The 18,823-nt window shown below is 39.3% G+C and overlaps 1 protein-coding gene across 5 annotated transcripts in view; it reads left to right on the forward strand.

Annotated features, from left to right (window-relative positions):
• Positions 1–18,823, forward strand: part of aspscr1 (ASPSCR1 tether for SLC2A4, UBX domain containing) — a 240,170-nt gene that overhangs the window by 130,577 nt on the left and 90,770 nt on the right. For all 5 annotated transcript variants that reach the window (XR_013499185.1, XR_013499186.1, XM_078225723.1 and 2 more), the window contains 5 exons: positions 339–493; positions 2,872–2,953; positions 5,980–6,046; positions 13,767–13,829; positions 16,746–16,798. Coding sequence is in view for 3 of the 5 variants with exons in the window: in XM_078225723.1 (XP_078081849.1) it covers positions 339–493; positions 2,872–2,953; positions 5,980–6,046; positions 13,767–13,829; positions 16,746–16,798 (420 nt within the window). In the remaining 2 variants the exon portion in view is untranslated. The remainder of the gene's footprint in view (positions 1–338; positions 494–2,871; positions 2,954–5,979; positions 6,047–13,766; positions 13,830–16,745; positions 16,799–18,823) is intronic.

An 18,823-nucleotide genomic window follows, 5' to 3' on the forward strand; every position in this document is an offset into this window, starting at 1 on the left:
GTACATTGAGGGTCAATTTAGCATGGCCAATCTACCTAACCAGCACATCTTTGAACTGTGGAGGAAACCAGAGCACCCGGAGGAAACCCACGCAGACACGGGGAGAACGTGCAAACTCCACACAGACAGTGACCCAAGCTGGGAATTGAACCTGGGTCCCTGCTGCTGTGAGGCAGCAGTGCTAACCCACTGTGCCACCGTGCCATTATTAGCATGAACACTCAGAAGTGTTTTTTTCCTCTGGCTGGTCTAAGGGAATTATAATTTGAATACTATCAACATAGCTGTGAATTAAACTGACTGATGTGACAGCAATGTGATTTGTTTTTGTGTCCAAGCCTGTTGACAGAGAGGCTCTTATTTATCATTTGGATGGGACGAACCATGCACAAGAAATTCAAGAACCAAGTGATTTCGAGGAACTACCTGATGAATTCTTCCAGGTTACCATAGATGATGTTAGAAAGCGTTTTGCTCAACTGAAAAGTGAAAGGTAATCTAGATTTTTTTTTCCTCTGCTTGTCACCGTGTTGTTTAAGAAAAACAAGTATACCGATGTTAATATAATCTCTCGTTCAAATTTATAGTTATTGTGATGACCAGTCCTGTACTGAAGCTTTTGCAGTTTACTCATTACTCGTCTTTGCCAGGCACCCACTGGAGACAGAACAGTTGAGGTTGATTCCCCATTTACCTCTTGGGACAATTGCAGCGTTAAAAGCAATCCTGAGTGAAAGTGTCAACACCTGCCTTTGGTGGGATTTTTACCTGGAGCCTGTGCCAGCTGCCAATAGATCATGCAAACAGTGTCCGTAGCTGGGTTTAAATCCTGGTCCAGCATTATGGTGTCGATATTGCACAATCCTTGCATCTCCCTACCCCGCCTTAAAAAAAAAAGAGATTGGGCAGATTCCAAGCAGCATCGATGAAATTATAACCATCACTCCGCATTAACTATATATCAGGGAATCTCACTAATATCTGAATTCTGCAACAATGTGCAAACATGGCTAAATTAAACAGCAACACAACCAATGTAAATATTAGAGGAAAATATAGTTTTGTGATATAAATGGTCGAGTTCTCCTGGAAATTAAGCGGCATCAGAATAAAGTTCGAGAATAATGGTTAGCACTGGCTAACATTTTTTTAAAGAATACTTGTTGGATTTTTACAGCAAATTTTGATAACTTTGTTAATTTTTTTTTAATAGCAAAGCCATTAACTGATTTTATCTTTTGATGTTGGAAATCTGAATAGTAAGAAAAAAATTTGGGAAACAGAAAAATATTGTGATGGAAAAGCAAAATGTTTAGAAATCTGTTCCCAAAGTGGTTATGGTGCTTGTTACTAGCCCATTTCACTGAGACGCTTGTTACTAGTCCATTTCACTGAGACGCTTGTTACTAGCCCATTTCACTGAGACGCTTGTTACTAGTCCATTTCACTGAGACGCTTGTTACTAGCCCATTTCACTGAGACGCTTGTTACTAGTCCATTTCACTGAGACGCTTGTTACTAGTCCATTTCACTGAGACGTGGTCAAGATTGGAAAGGCACCAATTTTTGCTGTGATAGTTAACTCAAAATCTCTTGTTCGTATTGCTTTTCTTTGACTATAGGAATAACACATCTAGAAGTACAGAAAATGCCATTCAGTTCATTCAACTCCCTCCTCCATCTACATCCCTTTTGGTCTGGGATCGATCACATTTGTTACAATTTCATTGAGTGTGGAATCATATTGATCTGGGACATATTTTTCATAAAAAATTGAACTTTTCATGTTATAGTTTTATTTTCTGTCACCATTTGGATACAGTAAGGAGTCTAACAACACCAGGTTAAAGTCCAACAGGTTTATTTGGTAGCAAACGCCACCAAATAAAGCTGTTGGACTTTAATCTGGTGTTGTTAGTCTCCTTACTGTGTTTACCCCAGTCCAATGCCGGCATCTCCTCACCATTTGGATAGACACTTTTAGTCATGGATACTAAGCTTGTGTAGTCTCAATTTATATCCCAAGGCCTCCAACCTGATGTGTAGTTTGCAGTTATGCAAACTGATGTAAACAGACTAGGGAGATGATAATGAATAGAACAGAAGAAAATCCCAAACTACTGAAGAAAACCATCTATCAACTCCAACACCTTGCAAAAGTGAAAAAAGGGTGTGTAGACAAGAGGGTTCGAACTATTCGCCACATCAGAATCTGTTATTCTCTTAGAATTGCAATGTATACAACAACAGTATGGTTATTAAGGCTGCTACTTTTCTGAAGATACTGATCCACAATTATCAATTGAGATTGAGTCATAGAGGTTTATGTCCATGCCGCCCTGTTTTTAACCCCTAAGCTAGTCCTAATTGCCTGCGTTTGGCCCATTTCTCTCCATACCCATCTTGCCCATGTAACTGTCTAAATGCTTTTTAAAAGACAAAATTGTACCCGCCTCTACTACTACCTCTGGCAGCTTGTTCCAGACACTCACCACCCTCTGTGTGAAAAAAGTGCCTACCTAGACCCTTTTGTATCTCTCCCCTCTCACCTTTTAGTTTTAGACTCCCCTACCTTTGGGAAAAGATATTGACTATCCAGCTGATCTATGCCCCAAATTATGCCAGATGAATTATTTGACTCTTGAATTAACAAATGAGCACTGATTTGTTTTTTTGGACGATGTGGTTTTATTTTGCCAAATGCTGGAACTAATCACTTATGTATGTGAGATGGTGAGAGGATCAGACTTTGATATAACGCTGCCTGGTTAGACAGCCTTCCTGTGGAATCCTATACTTGCAAGGAGCCAACATGATTGGGATGCGAGGTGAGGAACTTGCTAAGTATATCTCATTTTTCTGTTTGCTCAGGCGTCGTCTTGAAGAGGCTCCATTATTGACAAAATCCATGAGAGACTCTCACATGAAGGAAAAGACAGAGCGTTATCCTAAGGTTCGTGAATGACCTGTTTCTTGAAAAATCACACATCAGTAATTAAATGTCATAAAAAGGATATTATTAAACTGGAAAGAGTGCAGAAAAGATCTGCTATCGGGACTTGATGGTTTGAGTTATAAGGAGAGGCTGGATAGACTGGGACTTTTTTCACTGGAGCGTAAAAGGCTGAAGGGTGATCTTATAGAGGTCTATAAAATAATGAGGGGCACAGATCAGCTAGATAGTCGGTATCTTTTCCCAAAGGTAGGGGAGTCTAAAATTAGAGAGCATAGGTTTAAGGTGAGAGGGGAGAGATACAAAAGGGTCCAGAGGGGCAGTTTTTTCATACAAGAGGGTGGTGAGTGTCTGGAACAAGCTGCCAGAGGTAGCAGTAGAGGTGGGTACAATTTTATCTTTTAAAAAGCATTTAGATAGTTACATGGGGAAGATGGGTATGGAGGGATATGGGCCAAATGCGGGCAATTGGGACTGAGGTGTTTTAAAAAAAAAAAGGGTGGCATGGACAAGTTGGGCCGAAGGGCCTGTTTCCATGCTGTAAACCTCTATGACTATGAGTCGAATTGTAGAATTAAGGCATTTGGTCGAATATTATTTGTGATGAAAACATTCCATTTTCTAACAACCCTGTAATCTGAAAGCATTACTTTTAACCTCTCGCACACAAAAGCAGAAAATGCTGGAAAATCTCAGCAGGTCTGACAGCATCTGTGGAGAGAGAAAAGAGCCCATGTTTCGAGTCTGGATGACCCTTTGTCAGATGCTGTCAGACCTGCTGAGATTTTCCAGCCTTTTCTGTTTTTGTTTCAGATTCCAGCATCCGCAGTAATTTTGCCCACTTCTAACCTCTCATTCTTCTCGTGATATTGAGTCCACATCCCTTGCAAACAGTTCATGAACTAGTGGGAACAATATTTCACTGGTTTCTCTTTTCACTGATAAAGTTTTTTTTTGAGCCTTTCTTCAAAGGAAAAAATGTATTTAAATGTGCCATTTGAAACTGTAAAGGAGTCTCAAACCAGTTCAAATTGTTGGAACTCCTGGATGATAGAGACATAGTCAAGGCATTTCAGTACAAAATATTCTATTATCTATTAGTTTTTAAAATAATCATTTATCACATTACCAAATAGATGAATTGAGTATACTCTGGCTGTATTGAAGGTTAAGAAGGAGCTGTACCAAACATCTGGTTAAAAATTGAACATTTAAAATAAGGATAAGTATAAATTGTTCAGCTTTCTTTGTGTAATGCGAAAGGTTCTCACCGAATACGTTTGGTCAGAGTGTAATGTTCTGCACAGCGTTTGATAGATTACATGAAGTTTTGAACCAATGCTAGATTACTTGAAGTTTTCTATTAAATACTGTGTATAAACCACAGAGACTAATCTTATTCATAAAGTCATGTTTGATTCTGGGGTGGAGGCGAGGTGGCAGATTTTGTCATTGTGATAAAATACTTCTGCAAAATTAATTCCCCCCATTTTAGACAAAGAAATTATCGTGAAAAGTGATGCCATTTCAAGCAATCTAAACACAAAATTGAATTATATCTTTGAAAAATGTTGACGCGTTTAGCAACGATTTGAAATAAATATTAGAATAGTGCAGAAGGAAGCCATTCGGCCCATCGAGTCTGCACTGACTAAAATCCTATCCATGCCCTGTTCCCGTAACCTCTCATATTTACCCTGTTAAATCGCCTGTCAAACTAGGGTTAATTTAACATGGCCAATCAACCTAACCCGCACATCTTTGTTCTGTGGGAGGAAATCGGAGCACCCGGAGGAAACCCACGCAGAAACGGGGAGAATGTGCAAACTCCACATAGACAGTGAGCCGAGGCCGGAATTGAACCCGGAAACCTGGCGCTGTGAGGCAGTAGTGCTAACCACTATGCCACCGTGCCACTCATTCAAATATTGTACCAGGAACCACTTGTGTTTTTCATGTGTGCGTCTATCCACATGTAGGTGTGAGTTACTTAAATCATCAATGTACAGAGGGAAGAGAGAATGTTCTGCTTTATCGCAAATACATATCTAAACAAACTCATAGCTTACAGAACTGATTTAACCCCTACAACATTTTCTGATGTTTCTCAAATGTTTTCCCATGACCAAATGAAAGCCAAAAATACTAACTTGCACAAACTGGTGCTACTTCTGCTGGTTTCTTTATTCTTACCTACCAAAGTCTTAGGTCTTTTGTTTGCTTGCCTCTTTCGCTTGCTATTCTGTTCTGCAGCCACATTGGATTTGTCAGCTTGGTAGACAAAGGTAGGGCAGAACTATTTGGATTCAGAAAAGTATACAAGTTTTGCACTGGCCTTGATTCATCTCCAGTTTGAGATGAAATAGTGTGCGGTTTTCAGGCATTTCTTTTGCCAGTGTGGTTCAAAATGATACTCTCAATCAGACCAGGGCTATTAATTGGGGTTTTCCCTGCTTGAAAGCTACAGGACCACATCTTGATTAGTTTATTTGAATAGAATGACAAAGCTGAACTGCTTTAGTTTCTTGTGTATAAATAGTAGAGACATAGTGGTATTGTCACTGGACTAGTAATCTAAAGTGGTAATTCTCCGGAGACCCAGGTTCAAATCCCACCACAGCCAAATGGTATAATTTGAATTCAACAAAACCTGGAATTAATGGTGACCATGAAACCATTGTCAATTGTTGTAAAAACCCATCTGGTTCCCTAATGTTCTTCAGGGAAGGAAATCCTTGTCTTGCCTACATGTGACTCCAGACTGTCGGACTCTGACATGTCCTCTGACATGGCCTGACAAGCCCCTCAGTTATATCAAACCGCTACAATTGCGTTCAAGAAACCCACCAGGGGCAATAAATGCCGTGGGCATTGTCCACATCCTGTATCTTGTTCATGGTATTTTGTTATATACTTGTATTTAAAACAAAAACTTAAAGTGTTCCAGTTATCCAAATGTTCTTTGCATGTAACTTATCAATAAACAATTTTGATTTTAATTTCATTTTTTTTCTTTGACTAAATAGGTTGTTCTAAGAGTACAGTTTCCTGACAGATATGTCTTACAAGGCTTCTTCAGACCCCTTGAAACAGGTGATTTTACTGTATGTTTACTATTTTAGTTGTTTTAAGGAAATGCAGTGATGATCAGGCACATAATCACGCCTTAGCCAACATTCTACATGGGAGGGGGGTTTTATACTTGGTACCTTTAATTTCACATTCCAGGACTCAGACCTGGGCCAGTATCATGATTGTAAAACTTGTGCCTTTGTCAGAATACCACATCCCTGCTACTAACAGCTTCAGATTCACCTCAAACCCGAGTATAGACCACCTCACCCCATGAGACCTGACGGACGCAGATAGTAGCCCGAAGCTCAAGACCCTTACTACTAATGTCTCACACGACTGTCTTGGGCTCAGTTCGAATGAAAGTCAGACTCTGCCACGCTTAGAGGTACTGCCAATTCAGCCATATGCAACTTGGAAAGAATCTTGAATCAACACTCTGCCTACATTCACACAGTGTGAACTGCCTCATCCCAAACACAGGAGAGATAGCAAACAATATAAAAATATTATGAAGTGATAGCTTCATGCTAAACGCTGTAGGGAAATTTAAAATCCTGAGTACAAATTTTATAAACAAACGATGTACTGTAAACTTGGTTACTGCTGGTTTGCCAGCAGGACCAGAGAAATTTCTATTTCCCTGTGCCAACCAGAGTTTTAAGTGTCACTGACAGTAAAAATAATATGTGTACATAAATATGTTACAAATATAAAACCAGTCAATATCAGAAGTAATCTCATGGCTGTGATATTAGTCCTAAACTCTTTATATAAATGCTGAAAGCACAATTGACCTATTCTCACTGTCTTGCTGCTTTTCCTGTAGAAGCTATTAAAGGCCTAATTTTTCTAAACTCCTTTTTGATGTTGGGCCAACATAAAAAGCCTGGCTATCACTTTTTAAAAATAAAAACAGCTTTTGAAGTATTACTAGCCAGTTAAAATCTGCAATTCAGAACATTAATACTGATGTATTGTAAACATAAGGAGCTGGCAGCACTTGTACAGATAAGTTCACCCATAGCACACGGTGATAGATGAGTAATATCAGTGTAATAAATTAATTCAGATTATTTTTCATGCCTTGTTCATGTTTTGCAGCATTGTGTGTCTGATAAGGAATAATGAATTTATAATGTCCTTTACTAAACTTTTTGCCCTTGGTGAAATCATTTGAATGCAGTTATCAAACTTGTGCGATCTTGTGAAGATATTGAACAAAAAAGCTGATTAAACAGCCTTGGTTTCAATCATGCCCTGAGGCAAACATGTTTTTATTATTTTCATCAACTTGCTCACTCACCAGCCTGATTGCTTTACACTAGTCTTTATTGTTCACAGTAACTTTATACTAGTAGTAGGTGGCGTGATAATCAGGCATCTTTAACTGATTTGATTTGATTTATTATTGTCACGTGTATTAGCATGCAGTGAAAAGTGTTGTTTCTTGCGTGCTATACAGACAAAGCATACCGTTCATAGAGAAGGAAACGAGAGAGTACAGAATGTCATGTTACAGTCATAGCTAGGGTGTAGAGAAAAATCAACTTAATGCAAGCTAAGTCCATTCAAAAGTCTCACAGCAGCGGGAAGAAGCTGTTCTTGAGTCGATTGGTGTGTGACCTCAGACTTTTGTACCTGTATTCCCGACGGAAGAAGGTGGAAGAGAGAATGTCCAGGGTGCGTGTGGGGTCCTTAATTATGCTGGCTGCTTTGCCGAGGCAGCGGGAAGTGTCGACAGAGTCAATGGATGAGAGGCTGGTTTGCATGATGGATTGGGCTACATTCACGACCTTTTGTAGTTTTTGCAGTTAACTGATCCTGTAGCTAGTGTCTTTTGCTTTAACTTGCAGATTGAGGTTACTGCTAGACAAGTTAGGGTATAAAATTAGGTGATCCTATTTTGCATAGAAAATTAGCCTATAACCTACAGGATAAATGATTGTCCTGGGCCATGCATTTGGGCGAATGAGTCAGAGGGCGGAATTTTCCTGTCCTGCCTGCCACGGGAATTGTAGCGGGACCCGGACCACGCGAGGGTTCGTCGATCTCGGGCGGGATTTTCCAGCCTTGGGGCGAATGCAGCCGGAAACTTCCACCCAGAGTGTCTAGTGTCAATGAGGAAGGAAAATCAGAGGGTCTGGCATCGTGAGTTTAGGACTAATATCACAGCCATGAGGTTACTTCTGATATTGAGTACCAACTTCAGTACAAAATTACGACACGGCATTGGTAGGATTTTAGTTTGGGGCAGATGATAACTGAAGAGAGAGGGAAGGCATAATAAACTTGTGTTTGGAGAGATGTTAGAACATTGCGTAACTTGTGCTGTTTTGGAATTTCTTTTGGAAAAAGTGCGTGTCCATGAGTCCCGCATTTTGTAACCTTCCCCATCAGGCTTATAACATGTGCAGTGTATCTACTGAGACTTGTGTACTAGGTTTGACATACATTTGTTTTTCATCTGTATGACACGCATTTAAAATCTAAATATTGAAATCACAGATAAACAAGAGACACATGGGAATTCCTTTTTGAGTCCTGTTCTTTTTCAGTTATCCTCTTTCATCCACCACATCGCAGCCTTAAAATAGCAATCTGTTTAATGCAGTTTCAAGGGGCATTCACAGGGACTTTAAAATGTGAACATAAGGAATCACAAATCAATTGCAACTCATCTTGATTAATATGTCCAGAAGATATTACTCCAATCCCCCAACTATTATAGCATCTAAATTATTCCAGAATTTCTGCCGCCACTATCTACATATCCATTCCATGTGTTGATTGTGCCTTGTGTGGAAGAATACTTCCTGATCGCGCTCTTATTTGTGTCTTTGGCTAGTTTGAATTGTGTCCTCTTGTCCTACTCTTGCAACTTATTGTAAAACAATATTCTGTGTTTACATTTTCCATTCCATAACTCTTGTGGTGCACCTCTGAGATCTCTCTGATAGATTGAAGTGTTTATGTCTTATCCAGTCAAATTTCTTTCCTTAACTTTGTGGTAAATATCAATCCCCTTGCTGTACTTGGTAGTTTTTTTGGTGCTTGTGTGTTTTGCTTTTACTTTAAAAGATGTCTCCACTTGTTGGGGGGAGACCAGAATGACGGGCCATAAATATAAGGAAGTCACCAATAAATCAGTTGGAAATTCAGGAGAAACTTAACAAGAACTTCATTACCAACAGCAGTTTATTTAAGGGGAGATAGGCAAACGCGAGGGAGAAAGGACTAGAGGGACATGTTGATAGAGGCTGAATGAAGTAGGGTGAGAGGAGGCTTACATGTGGCATAGACACTAGCATGGACTATTTGAGGCGATTGGCCTGTTTCTGTGCTGTATGTAAGATTGTTAGACTTTGAAAGCTTTTGCTAGCATTTGCATAGCTGAATGTTAGAGGAAATGAAATTTTTATTGATCATTGAAGATGTGAGGCCGAGGATTCAGAGTTAGAGAAATTGATTTCAAATCATGGATGTTTAAATAGACCATTTATAACGAATAGACTTCATTATGCACTTTTAACTAAGATGACGTTTCTGCTTAGAGAAATTTATTACTTGCAAAGCTCTGTTTAGACCAATCTTTCCTTTCATTTGGATGTCATCCAATTTGCAACTCCGTGTGTAGGCGTTTAGTCCAGTTTTAATTCTTCCATGCCATGAAATGAGTTGAATATCAGCAGCATTTTTTCATGTTGGGAAAGGTTGTTTTTGTTAACAATGTCTAATTAGATCTTGTTGTTATGTGGAAATCAGAATCAAATATTTAATTTATGCAACCATTATGTACTCTTTTGACCTCTGAAGTTGCTACACGGTCAGTATTTCCAAGAGCTGGTACCTTCAGTTGTGTAATAGGAAGAACAGCGAGAATTTCTGTTCAAAATAAAAATACTGTTGCAAACAGTGCACTTACTGATGAACAGCCAAATAGTGTTGTAGTGCCAGCATGTAACTGTTGGTGTTCTTAACTTGGAATGTTATTCCAAGAATATATTGTGAATTAAAACTTTAATGCAGTGGAATTGCCATTCAAAATATGGAGGGCATCAAACATTTACGTAATGTGAAATTGTGTACATTAGGAAACATTTGGTGAACTGCCCCTTGCCTTTGAAGTCAGAACCCTTGTGTTGTATCGGTTGGGTTTTATTAGAGACTTTCAGAAATGGTCATTAGAAAATCCTAAGATGTTTCTCTCCTCCAGTTGCATTTTTAATGCACGATAAACCGTTGAGTAATACCAATTTGTCGAGGACTTAGTGAGGTGCAGCACTTCTGGACAAATACTAAGTTGTGTATTTACTATTGAAATACAAGCTATTGAAAGCATAAAACCATAAAATATAGGAACAGAATTAGGCCATTCGGCCCATTGAGTCTGCTACGCCATCCGATATGTTTCTCAACCCCATTCTCCTGCCTTTTCCCCGTAATCTTCGATTCCTGTAAAAGCAGGTGTGTTACATTCATTTTGCCGAAGTTTTATATAATAAAGCATGTGTTAAAGTTGAAAGGTGCATTGAGAATAGAAGGTATCTCAATTTAAGAAAAATGTGCATTTATATAGAATCTTTCACACCTCCAGATGCTCCATGTCTCGTATCTGGGGAAGTGTTTTTGAAGTGTAAGGTAATGTGATGTTGAGGAATGTGATAGCTAATTTGCACACAGCGAGGTCCCACAAACATTAGTGAGAAAAATGACCAGATAATCCTTTTTTTTGTGGCGTTGGTTGAGGGATAAATGTTAGGATATGGGTAGAGCACTTTGCTCTTTTTCAAAAAGCTACATCTACTCTAGGGGAACGATAGGTCCTCAGTTGAATGTCTCTGCCAAATGGTAAAACCTCTGACGTTGCAGCACTTCCTTCATTAATACAGTTAGTCTCACCCTGGAATATGTGGACGTAGCTAAGGGAGAGCCAGTTAACCTATTCTTTGGTGATGTTTGGGGAATAAATAGTGGTAAGGGCACTAACAGAACTTCTCTGCTCTTTCAATAAATCTTTCAACAAGAGTTCTAACCATCTGAACAAGCATTTTCAAGTCTTAATTCCATGCCTATCCCAAAGATGAGGCATATTCAGTATTGTCCCGGAACAAGAAGCTAAATTATATGCTTAGAGTCAGGAGTGGGTCTTGAACCCTCAACCTACAGACCCAAATTAGAATGTTGCCAGTGGGCAACAGTTATGCATTCTGATCTTGAATCCCACTTGCGTAAATTAGGCTATACTATGAGCAAATTTTGCCATTAACTGATTGAAAACTTTTCAGTACAAACAAAGAACAAAGAACAATACAGCACAGGAACAGGCCCTTCGGCCCTCCAAGCCTGTGCCGCTCCCTGGTCCAAACTAGACCATTCTTTTGTATCCCTCCATTCCCACTAGAAGATTCCACTAGCGGGAATGACTGAAACATTTTGGCCCCAGGCTTTTCATCCTTTACGTAGAACATAGAGTAGCACAGTACAGGAACAGGTCGCTTGTCCCACAATGTTGTGCCGAACATGATGCCAAATTAAATTAATCCCTTTTGCCTGCCCTTTGTCCATATCCCTCTATTCTTTGCATATTCATGTGTTTACCTAAGAGCCCCTTAAATGCCCCTATTGTATCGGCAAAGGGGCAAAGAGCCCCTTAAATGCCCCTATTGTTCAGCAAAGAAGGATGATTGATCTCAACTTCCCACATAGTTTGTATTGAGGTATTCCTAGGAAAATTAGAAATTTTTCTGTGAAAGTTTTGACACTTTATCCTCCAGCAGTTACCCTACGTTTCCCAGTTTTAGCATTCCCAAGAAAGAATTGACTCGTACATAAAGTTAAGTAGAAATCTCCTTTTCCTGTGCTTTAACAATTTGCCTAAACCTGAACATATGGGATTGATCAGTTTCTCGTTTACTGGTCTTCTCTTAGTGAGATTGCCAGTAAGGTGTAAATTTGACACTAATGTAAAGCCCGCTAACAATCGAAACTACATAACCTGCCTTTGCATTGGAACTTTTGCACCCAACAAAGAGAGCAGACTGGGCTGCATTTGAGTTTAAGTATCGAAAGTGAATGGTTCAACTAACTCAGGCTGCCGACCTGTCGAATGGTAATTGTGCATTCTGAGTGATTCACAGGCACAAGTGGATGTTACATCAAATGTCAAATACTGTGGATGTCGGAAAGCTGGTCAAAAGTAAGTTAGGAGTAGACTCCATCTGACTTATCAGAAATGAAATTCAACCAACTAAACTTTGTTCTGCTATATAGTCTACTCCTGATAAGTAGAAGCCATGTCTGAAATGAAATGAAAATAAAATTTTGAATGAGGCAAAATAAATATTACACTGTACCTCTCTGAGTTGGAATGCTTTGGACCAAGTCACTTCTGGATTTCTGAATGTTCTGGATTATAAAATAAAGTCAGACTGGCTAACCACAAACGTGTGGACTGGAAACACCAGTGATATAAATATTTATCTACAATGATGGTCTGGCGGTATTATCGCTAGATTATTAATCCAGAACTCGGCTAATGTTCTGGGTCCCGGGCTCGAGTCCCGCCACAGCAGTTGGTGGAATTAGAATTCAATAAAAAATATCTGGAATTAAGAATCTACTGATGACCATGAAACCATTGTCGATTGTTGGAAAAACCCCATCTGGTTTACTGATGTCCTTTAGGGAAGGAAATCTGCCGTCCTTACCTGGTCTGGCCTACATGTGACTCCAGAGCCACAGCAATGTGGTTGACTCTCAATTGCCCTCCAAGGGAGAGCGATATCCATTTCCCATGAATGAATTAAATGTTTTTTTTACCTGAAGCATCAAACAGTGATAAACATAAACCAGTAATAAAACTTGTTATGCTTGTCCAAATACTGTATCTTCCATGTTTCCAACCTCTCAATACTGTAATAAAATGCTGGAGAATCAGATGATTCTGCTCAGTAAACAGAAATGGTCCATTTAGAAATTATTTGAATACCTGCTTCTACCCACTACTTTCTAAAATCTATACTATAGCCCATAAAGGAGAAATACCTAGAGCGAATAAACCTATTCACTTTGGGCTCGTAAGTGAAATAAAACCAGATCACATTACCCGGAATGGTTGAAACTTTCCCCAGGTATATAAAAAAAACGTTCATGTGACTTGGCCCTTTTTTAAAACTTAAATGATTGCATGTGATGATTTATAAGTGGAGTAATAAACTTAAATGACAGCTGCAGCGTTTGTTAAAGTAAAACCTTGCTACTGTGCAGACCATAAGACCACTCAAGTATTAAGTAGAGGCATAGACTATAAAAGTGAAGAGATCATGCTCAGTAAATCACTGGTTAGGCCCTGGCAGTTTTGTGGACAATTTTGGGCACCACACTTAAGGAAAGATTTTAGAAAGGTTCGAGAGAGTGTGTGCCATGAAATTATCAGGAATGGGGGAGCTTCAGTTAGAATCATAGATTCCCAACAGTGCAGAAGGAGGCCCATCGAGCCTGACTGACAACAATCCCACCCAGGCTCTATCCCCATAACCCCACGTATTACCCTGCTAGTCCCCCTAACACTAAGGGGCAATTTAGCATGGCTAATCAAAAGTGGTGTATAGGACTAAGCACAGCTGCTCTTTCATGAGATGGCACAAATATAACGAGCTGAAGGGCCACCATTCGTAATGCAAGTTTTTACAAAAGTAGTTATCATGGGCTCACAAAATGTGTATTTTTTTTCCAACAGTTGGGGCACTGATTGAATTTGTGAAGATGCATCTGATAGACCCGGAAATGTTATTTTATTTATGTAAGTAAAATGACCACCGCGGCTGAATAGACACATTCTTTTCACAAAATAAAGCATAGACCATTTCGTTGATTTGTTTCTCAGGATGGACTATTCTCAAAGCTTTCTGTTGCCTGATTGGCCCATGATGGAGTATAGCAAATAATTAGTCCCAGATGATACGACCAAGACTGGTTAACCCACCTCTGGAGGACATCCATGCATTTAAACTTTGAATCTTGACTTCTGTGCGCTTTATAAAATCTGATCTGTAACTCGTTTTTGAATTGGCAACGGGTGGCATGAATATTTTGTGCATCATGTTTCTGAAAGTTACAAACGTACAGTATTAAGTTTCTTTTTCCATATTGGTAGATTTCTATGAATGGCACTTGAATAGATTTTTTAATCACTCATTATAGTTGAATCTAATTCTAATATGTTACAATTTGTAAAATAAAATGAGTCTTAAAATTATTTTGGAGTAAAACATTAAAGTGGACATAATCCCCTTGAATGTGTTCTTAAAGTGCACCATTTAATAAGAATGTCCTCCTTGGGTATCTAACTAATCTGCTATATTGTGTTGTAAATCATTAAGGGCACTTATCAAAACATCAGTCATTGAAGGATATTATGCATTTACTAGATTCAAACAGGTGCTGGAATGTGGTGACTAGGGAATTTCACAGTAACTTCACTGGAGTGTTAATGTAAGCCTTACTAGTGACTAATAAATAAACTTTACTTTAGTGATATCATTTTGTTCTAATTTGCTCTGCTACCATGTATCTCTAGGTTAATTCACATAAAGGGCAGGGTTTTACTGCAAGCCACCGCACCCCTCCCCCATGGTGTATTTTCCAGTCATGATGTGGAGATGCCGGCGTTGGACTGGGCTGAACACAGTAAGAGTTTTAACAACACCAGGTTAAAGTCCAACAGGTTTATTTGGTAGCAAATACCATTAGCTTTCGGAGTGCTGCTCCTTCGTCAGATGGAGTGGAAATGTGCTCTCAAACAGTGCACAGAGACACAAAATCAGGTTACAGAATACTGATTAGAATGCGATTCCCAGGGATTGGCTGTAGGGATTCGCATTCTAATCAGTATTCTGTAACCTGATTTTGTGTCTCTGTGCACTGTTTGAGAGCACATTTCCACTCCATCTGACGAAGGAGCAGCGCTCCGAAAGCTAATGGTATTTGCTACCAAATAAACCTGTTGGACTTTAGCCTGGTGTTGTTAAAACTCTTACTGTATTTTCCAGTGGCAGAGGGAGCTCCCCATTGGCCGCCGATGGGATTTTCCGGTCCTGCCGACCGCCGTTGTGTGCAGCACATTGTGTGGCTCACTTTGCGGATAGGGCTGGAAAATCTTTCTCAAAATCTAGTTTTAAAAAGTTGAACTCTCTTTCATTTTAAAGCACTTGCCTTAATTTCTTGCGTTTTCCCCTGACTTGGCAAGATACCTTACACCGAAACAAAAAACAGAAAATGGTGGAAAATCTGAGCAGGTCCGACAGCGTCTGTGGGGAGAGAACAGAGCTAATGTTTTGAGTCTGGAAGTCTTTTCATCAGTGCTTTTATCTTGTACTGAAGTTGACCTGAATAATTATTCCCACTTGATGAGTCAGAATGGTTCACCAGTGAGAATTTAGTGGGTTTCCAGTTAACCTCCTTTTAGCTACACTCCCTGTTAGTGTTTTGAAAACAGGGCCATGGGAAGATCTTTATTGTGGTCCTAAAATGTGTAGCACTTTTTGTCATTAGTTTTTGTGGTGAATTGTATTTAAGTATCCATCTGTTTTTCCACCAGCCATGAAGCTGAAGAATATCAAACGTGGTGCACCTAGCCACAATAAAAATCATGCATTCACCACAAAAACCAAAGAGATGATCTGAATCTTTTTTGAAAAATTTGCGTTTGCGCAACATATGTGAAAGCTGGAGATGGTCTGGGAATACAAAATACCTTGTTTCTCATTGACTATTTTGAACTGAGACAGCCGTGGGTATTTGTGGTAGAAAATTAAATGACTGCTAAATGCCAGATTTGCGTAATCAATTTTGCCATGGAGACGAATTAAACTTTTTGAATGAATGAAATAATGACAAAGTATCTTTGCAATGGGAGTATCCCAAGAATCCACTCTTGGCCACCTCCTCTACATGCTGCCACTTGGTGAACTCATTTGCAGACATGAGTCAGCTTACATAGATCTAGTTGCATGTTCTCAGCATACCTCTTCACCAAATAACTCAATCCCTCCATTACCTCTTTACTGTCACACCGCTTGTCTGACATTGTGTCTTGTATCTCTTACCCCATCGTTAGTAGCTGTGCCTTCAACCACACTCTGGTTTCCTCTCCAAACTCCTCAAAGACACTTCTTTGGATAGGTTAATATCTCCTATGGCTTGAGACCCATTTTTTTCCTTGCAAGGGGTCACGGTGGCGCAGTGGTTAGCACTGCTGTTTCACAGCGCCAGGGACTTGGGTTCAATTCCGACCTCAGGTCCCTGTCTGTGTGGAGTTTGCACATTCTCCACGTGTCTGCGTGGGTTTCCTCTGGGTGCTCCTGTTTCCTCCCACAGTGCAAAGATAAGCGGGTTGGGTTGATTGACCATGCTACATTGACTCTAGTGTCAGGGGAATTAGCAGGGTAAATGTGGTTACAGGAATAGGGATCTGGGTGGGATTGTGGAGGCTGAATGGCCTCCTTCTGCACTAGGGATTCGATAATTCTCTGTAATTCTATGAAGTCTCTGAAATGAACATAAGAACACAGGAGAAATGTGTTAAATTAAAGGCTGATGCAATACGGTCAGGTCCTCCTTTTTTGTTCAGTAACATAACTATTGTCCTATTTCTCAGGTCAGCCAATGAATAGAATAGATTTACTTTATATACTCATAAAGGTTTCTATTTTTATAGTTAAAACGCCACCTAAAGTAATTCTCGATGACCCGACTACAACACTGTTTGAGGTAAGATTGCAGGCAATTGCTTTCAGTTACTCTTCAGAATTCAACCCATGTTGATTACTTGTAGCACTGATACGCAAATGATTGAAAGTCAATTTAATAGATTATTTTAAAAAATCAATTTCTGTATATTTATATGTTCATATTTTTCACTTAGTTTCATTGAACATGATCCAGAAATAATTTAGATCTAATGATACTTTGAACAAACAAAGTGGGTGCTCCGGTTTCCTCCCACGGTCCGAAAGGTGTGTTGGTATGTGCATTAGCCGTGCTAAATTCTCCTTTAGTGTACCCCAACAGGTGCCAGAATGTGGCGACTAGGGGATTATCACAGTAACTTTATTGCAGTGTTGATGTAAGCCTACTTGTGACTAATAAATAAGCTTTACTTCAAGCAAAGTGCTTGTTGGTTGTTAAGCCCGAATCACAGTGGAGCCCAGCTTGTGGGGGGCGGGTAGTAGTAGCGGCGGAAGAAGAAAGTACAGCAGCAGAAAATCTTAACTGTCTAGATAAACAGCTATTTGTTAGAAAAACCAAATACTGCAGGTATTGGAAATCTGAGATAAAAACAGGAAATGCTACAAATACTCAGCAAGCCTAGCAGCATCTATGGACAGCAAGAGAATGTTAACTTTCCAGGGTGATGACCTTTCAGCAAAACAGGAAAAGGTTGGAGATCACTTTTAAGGAAGTACTGTGATCTCTATTTTCTTTTCTTTATACTGCAACTTTCTAAATGTGAGCGAGTGTCAGTGCAATGACTTCACTACAGGTAAGATATTCAGAACTGTGCCGAACATTTTCTTAATTATTTGCAGTATTCCAAAAAAAAAAGGTGTGTTAATATTCAATACTCAAAGCTAAACATCGTGGATGATGTGTTTGGAAACTTTTTTTAAATTAATTTTCTGGGAACCAGCTGGAGTACTAACTAATGATGAGCAATCTTATTGTGTTGACAATGCTTCAAAGAAACCAAAATTCCTTTTTAATGGTTGTATTGTATAAAAGATTATGCTTAATTAATAACAGAAATCTAATTACAGATTTGTAATGAAAGTGGTTAGTGCCTGCGTACTTGTGTTTTCAATTTGAAAGATGATTCAGAATGGCTTAATTAGCTCAAGATACATTAGGGTGGGTATAATGTTTGTGGATGCCAACTTGTTTTTTAATATAACTGTTCTCTACTTCAACCCTGAAACTATTTGCCTGATCGGTTACTGTGTTCCAGGTTTGCCCCATTTTGCAATCAGGCCTTGGGCAATAATGGTTTTCGTACAGCACATATCTGATCTTCTCCATGGATAGTGCTACGCATTGACTTTGAAATATCTAATTCAAAAGAGTTTGATTAATAAGACTACAAACACACTTATTTTTTTAATTATCAGCATGTAATTGTGATGAGTATTAAAGTATTTCTGGATTACCAGCAGCGAAGCAGCAGTGTGATACAAGTATCCTGACAAGCGAAACATCAAAGGATGGCCGATGTTTGCTGATTATTGATGAGTTACCTGTCTCATGCATTGATTCAATTATTATTTTGTTGGTTTTAATACCTTCCCTTATAACACTTGTACAACATAAAATAATTTTGATTAATATATTTGTTAATTTCATAAGTTTGAAACAGCAGTTCACGATTATGTTGCCACACAATTGAAATATATTTAGTTGCATTGGTTTGGTAGTACAAAAATAATTATTCATTCCTCACTCCCTTAATATCGTGGTATGTAGCACAGGTTACTGTTCAACCTGCACAGCACAGAGGTCCCTTAGAGTCATAGAGGTTTGCAGCATGGAAACAGGCCCTTCGGCCCAACTTGTCCATGCCGCCCAGTTTTTACCATTAAGCTAGTCCCAATTGCCTGCATTTGACCCATATTCCTCTATACCAATCTTACCCATGTAACTGTCTAAATGTTTATTAAAAGACAATTGTACCCGCCTCTACTGCTACCTCTGGCAGCTCGTTTCAAACACTCACCACCCTCTGAGTGAAAAAATTGCCCCCTC

This window comes from Mustelus asterias, chromosome 12 (assembly GCF_964213995.1).
Source record: "Mustelus asterias chromosome 12, sMusAst1.hap1.1, whole genome shotgun sequence".
NCBI lineage: Eukaryota > Metazoa > Chordata > Chondrichthyes > Carcharhiniformes > Triakidae > Mustelus > Mustelus asterias.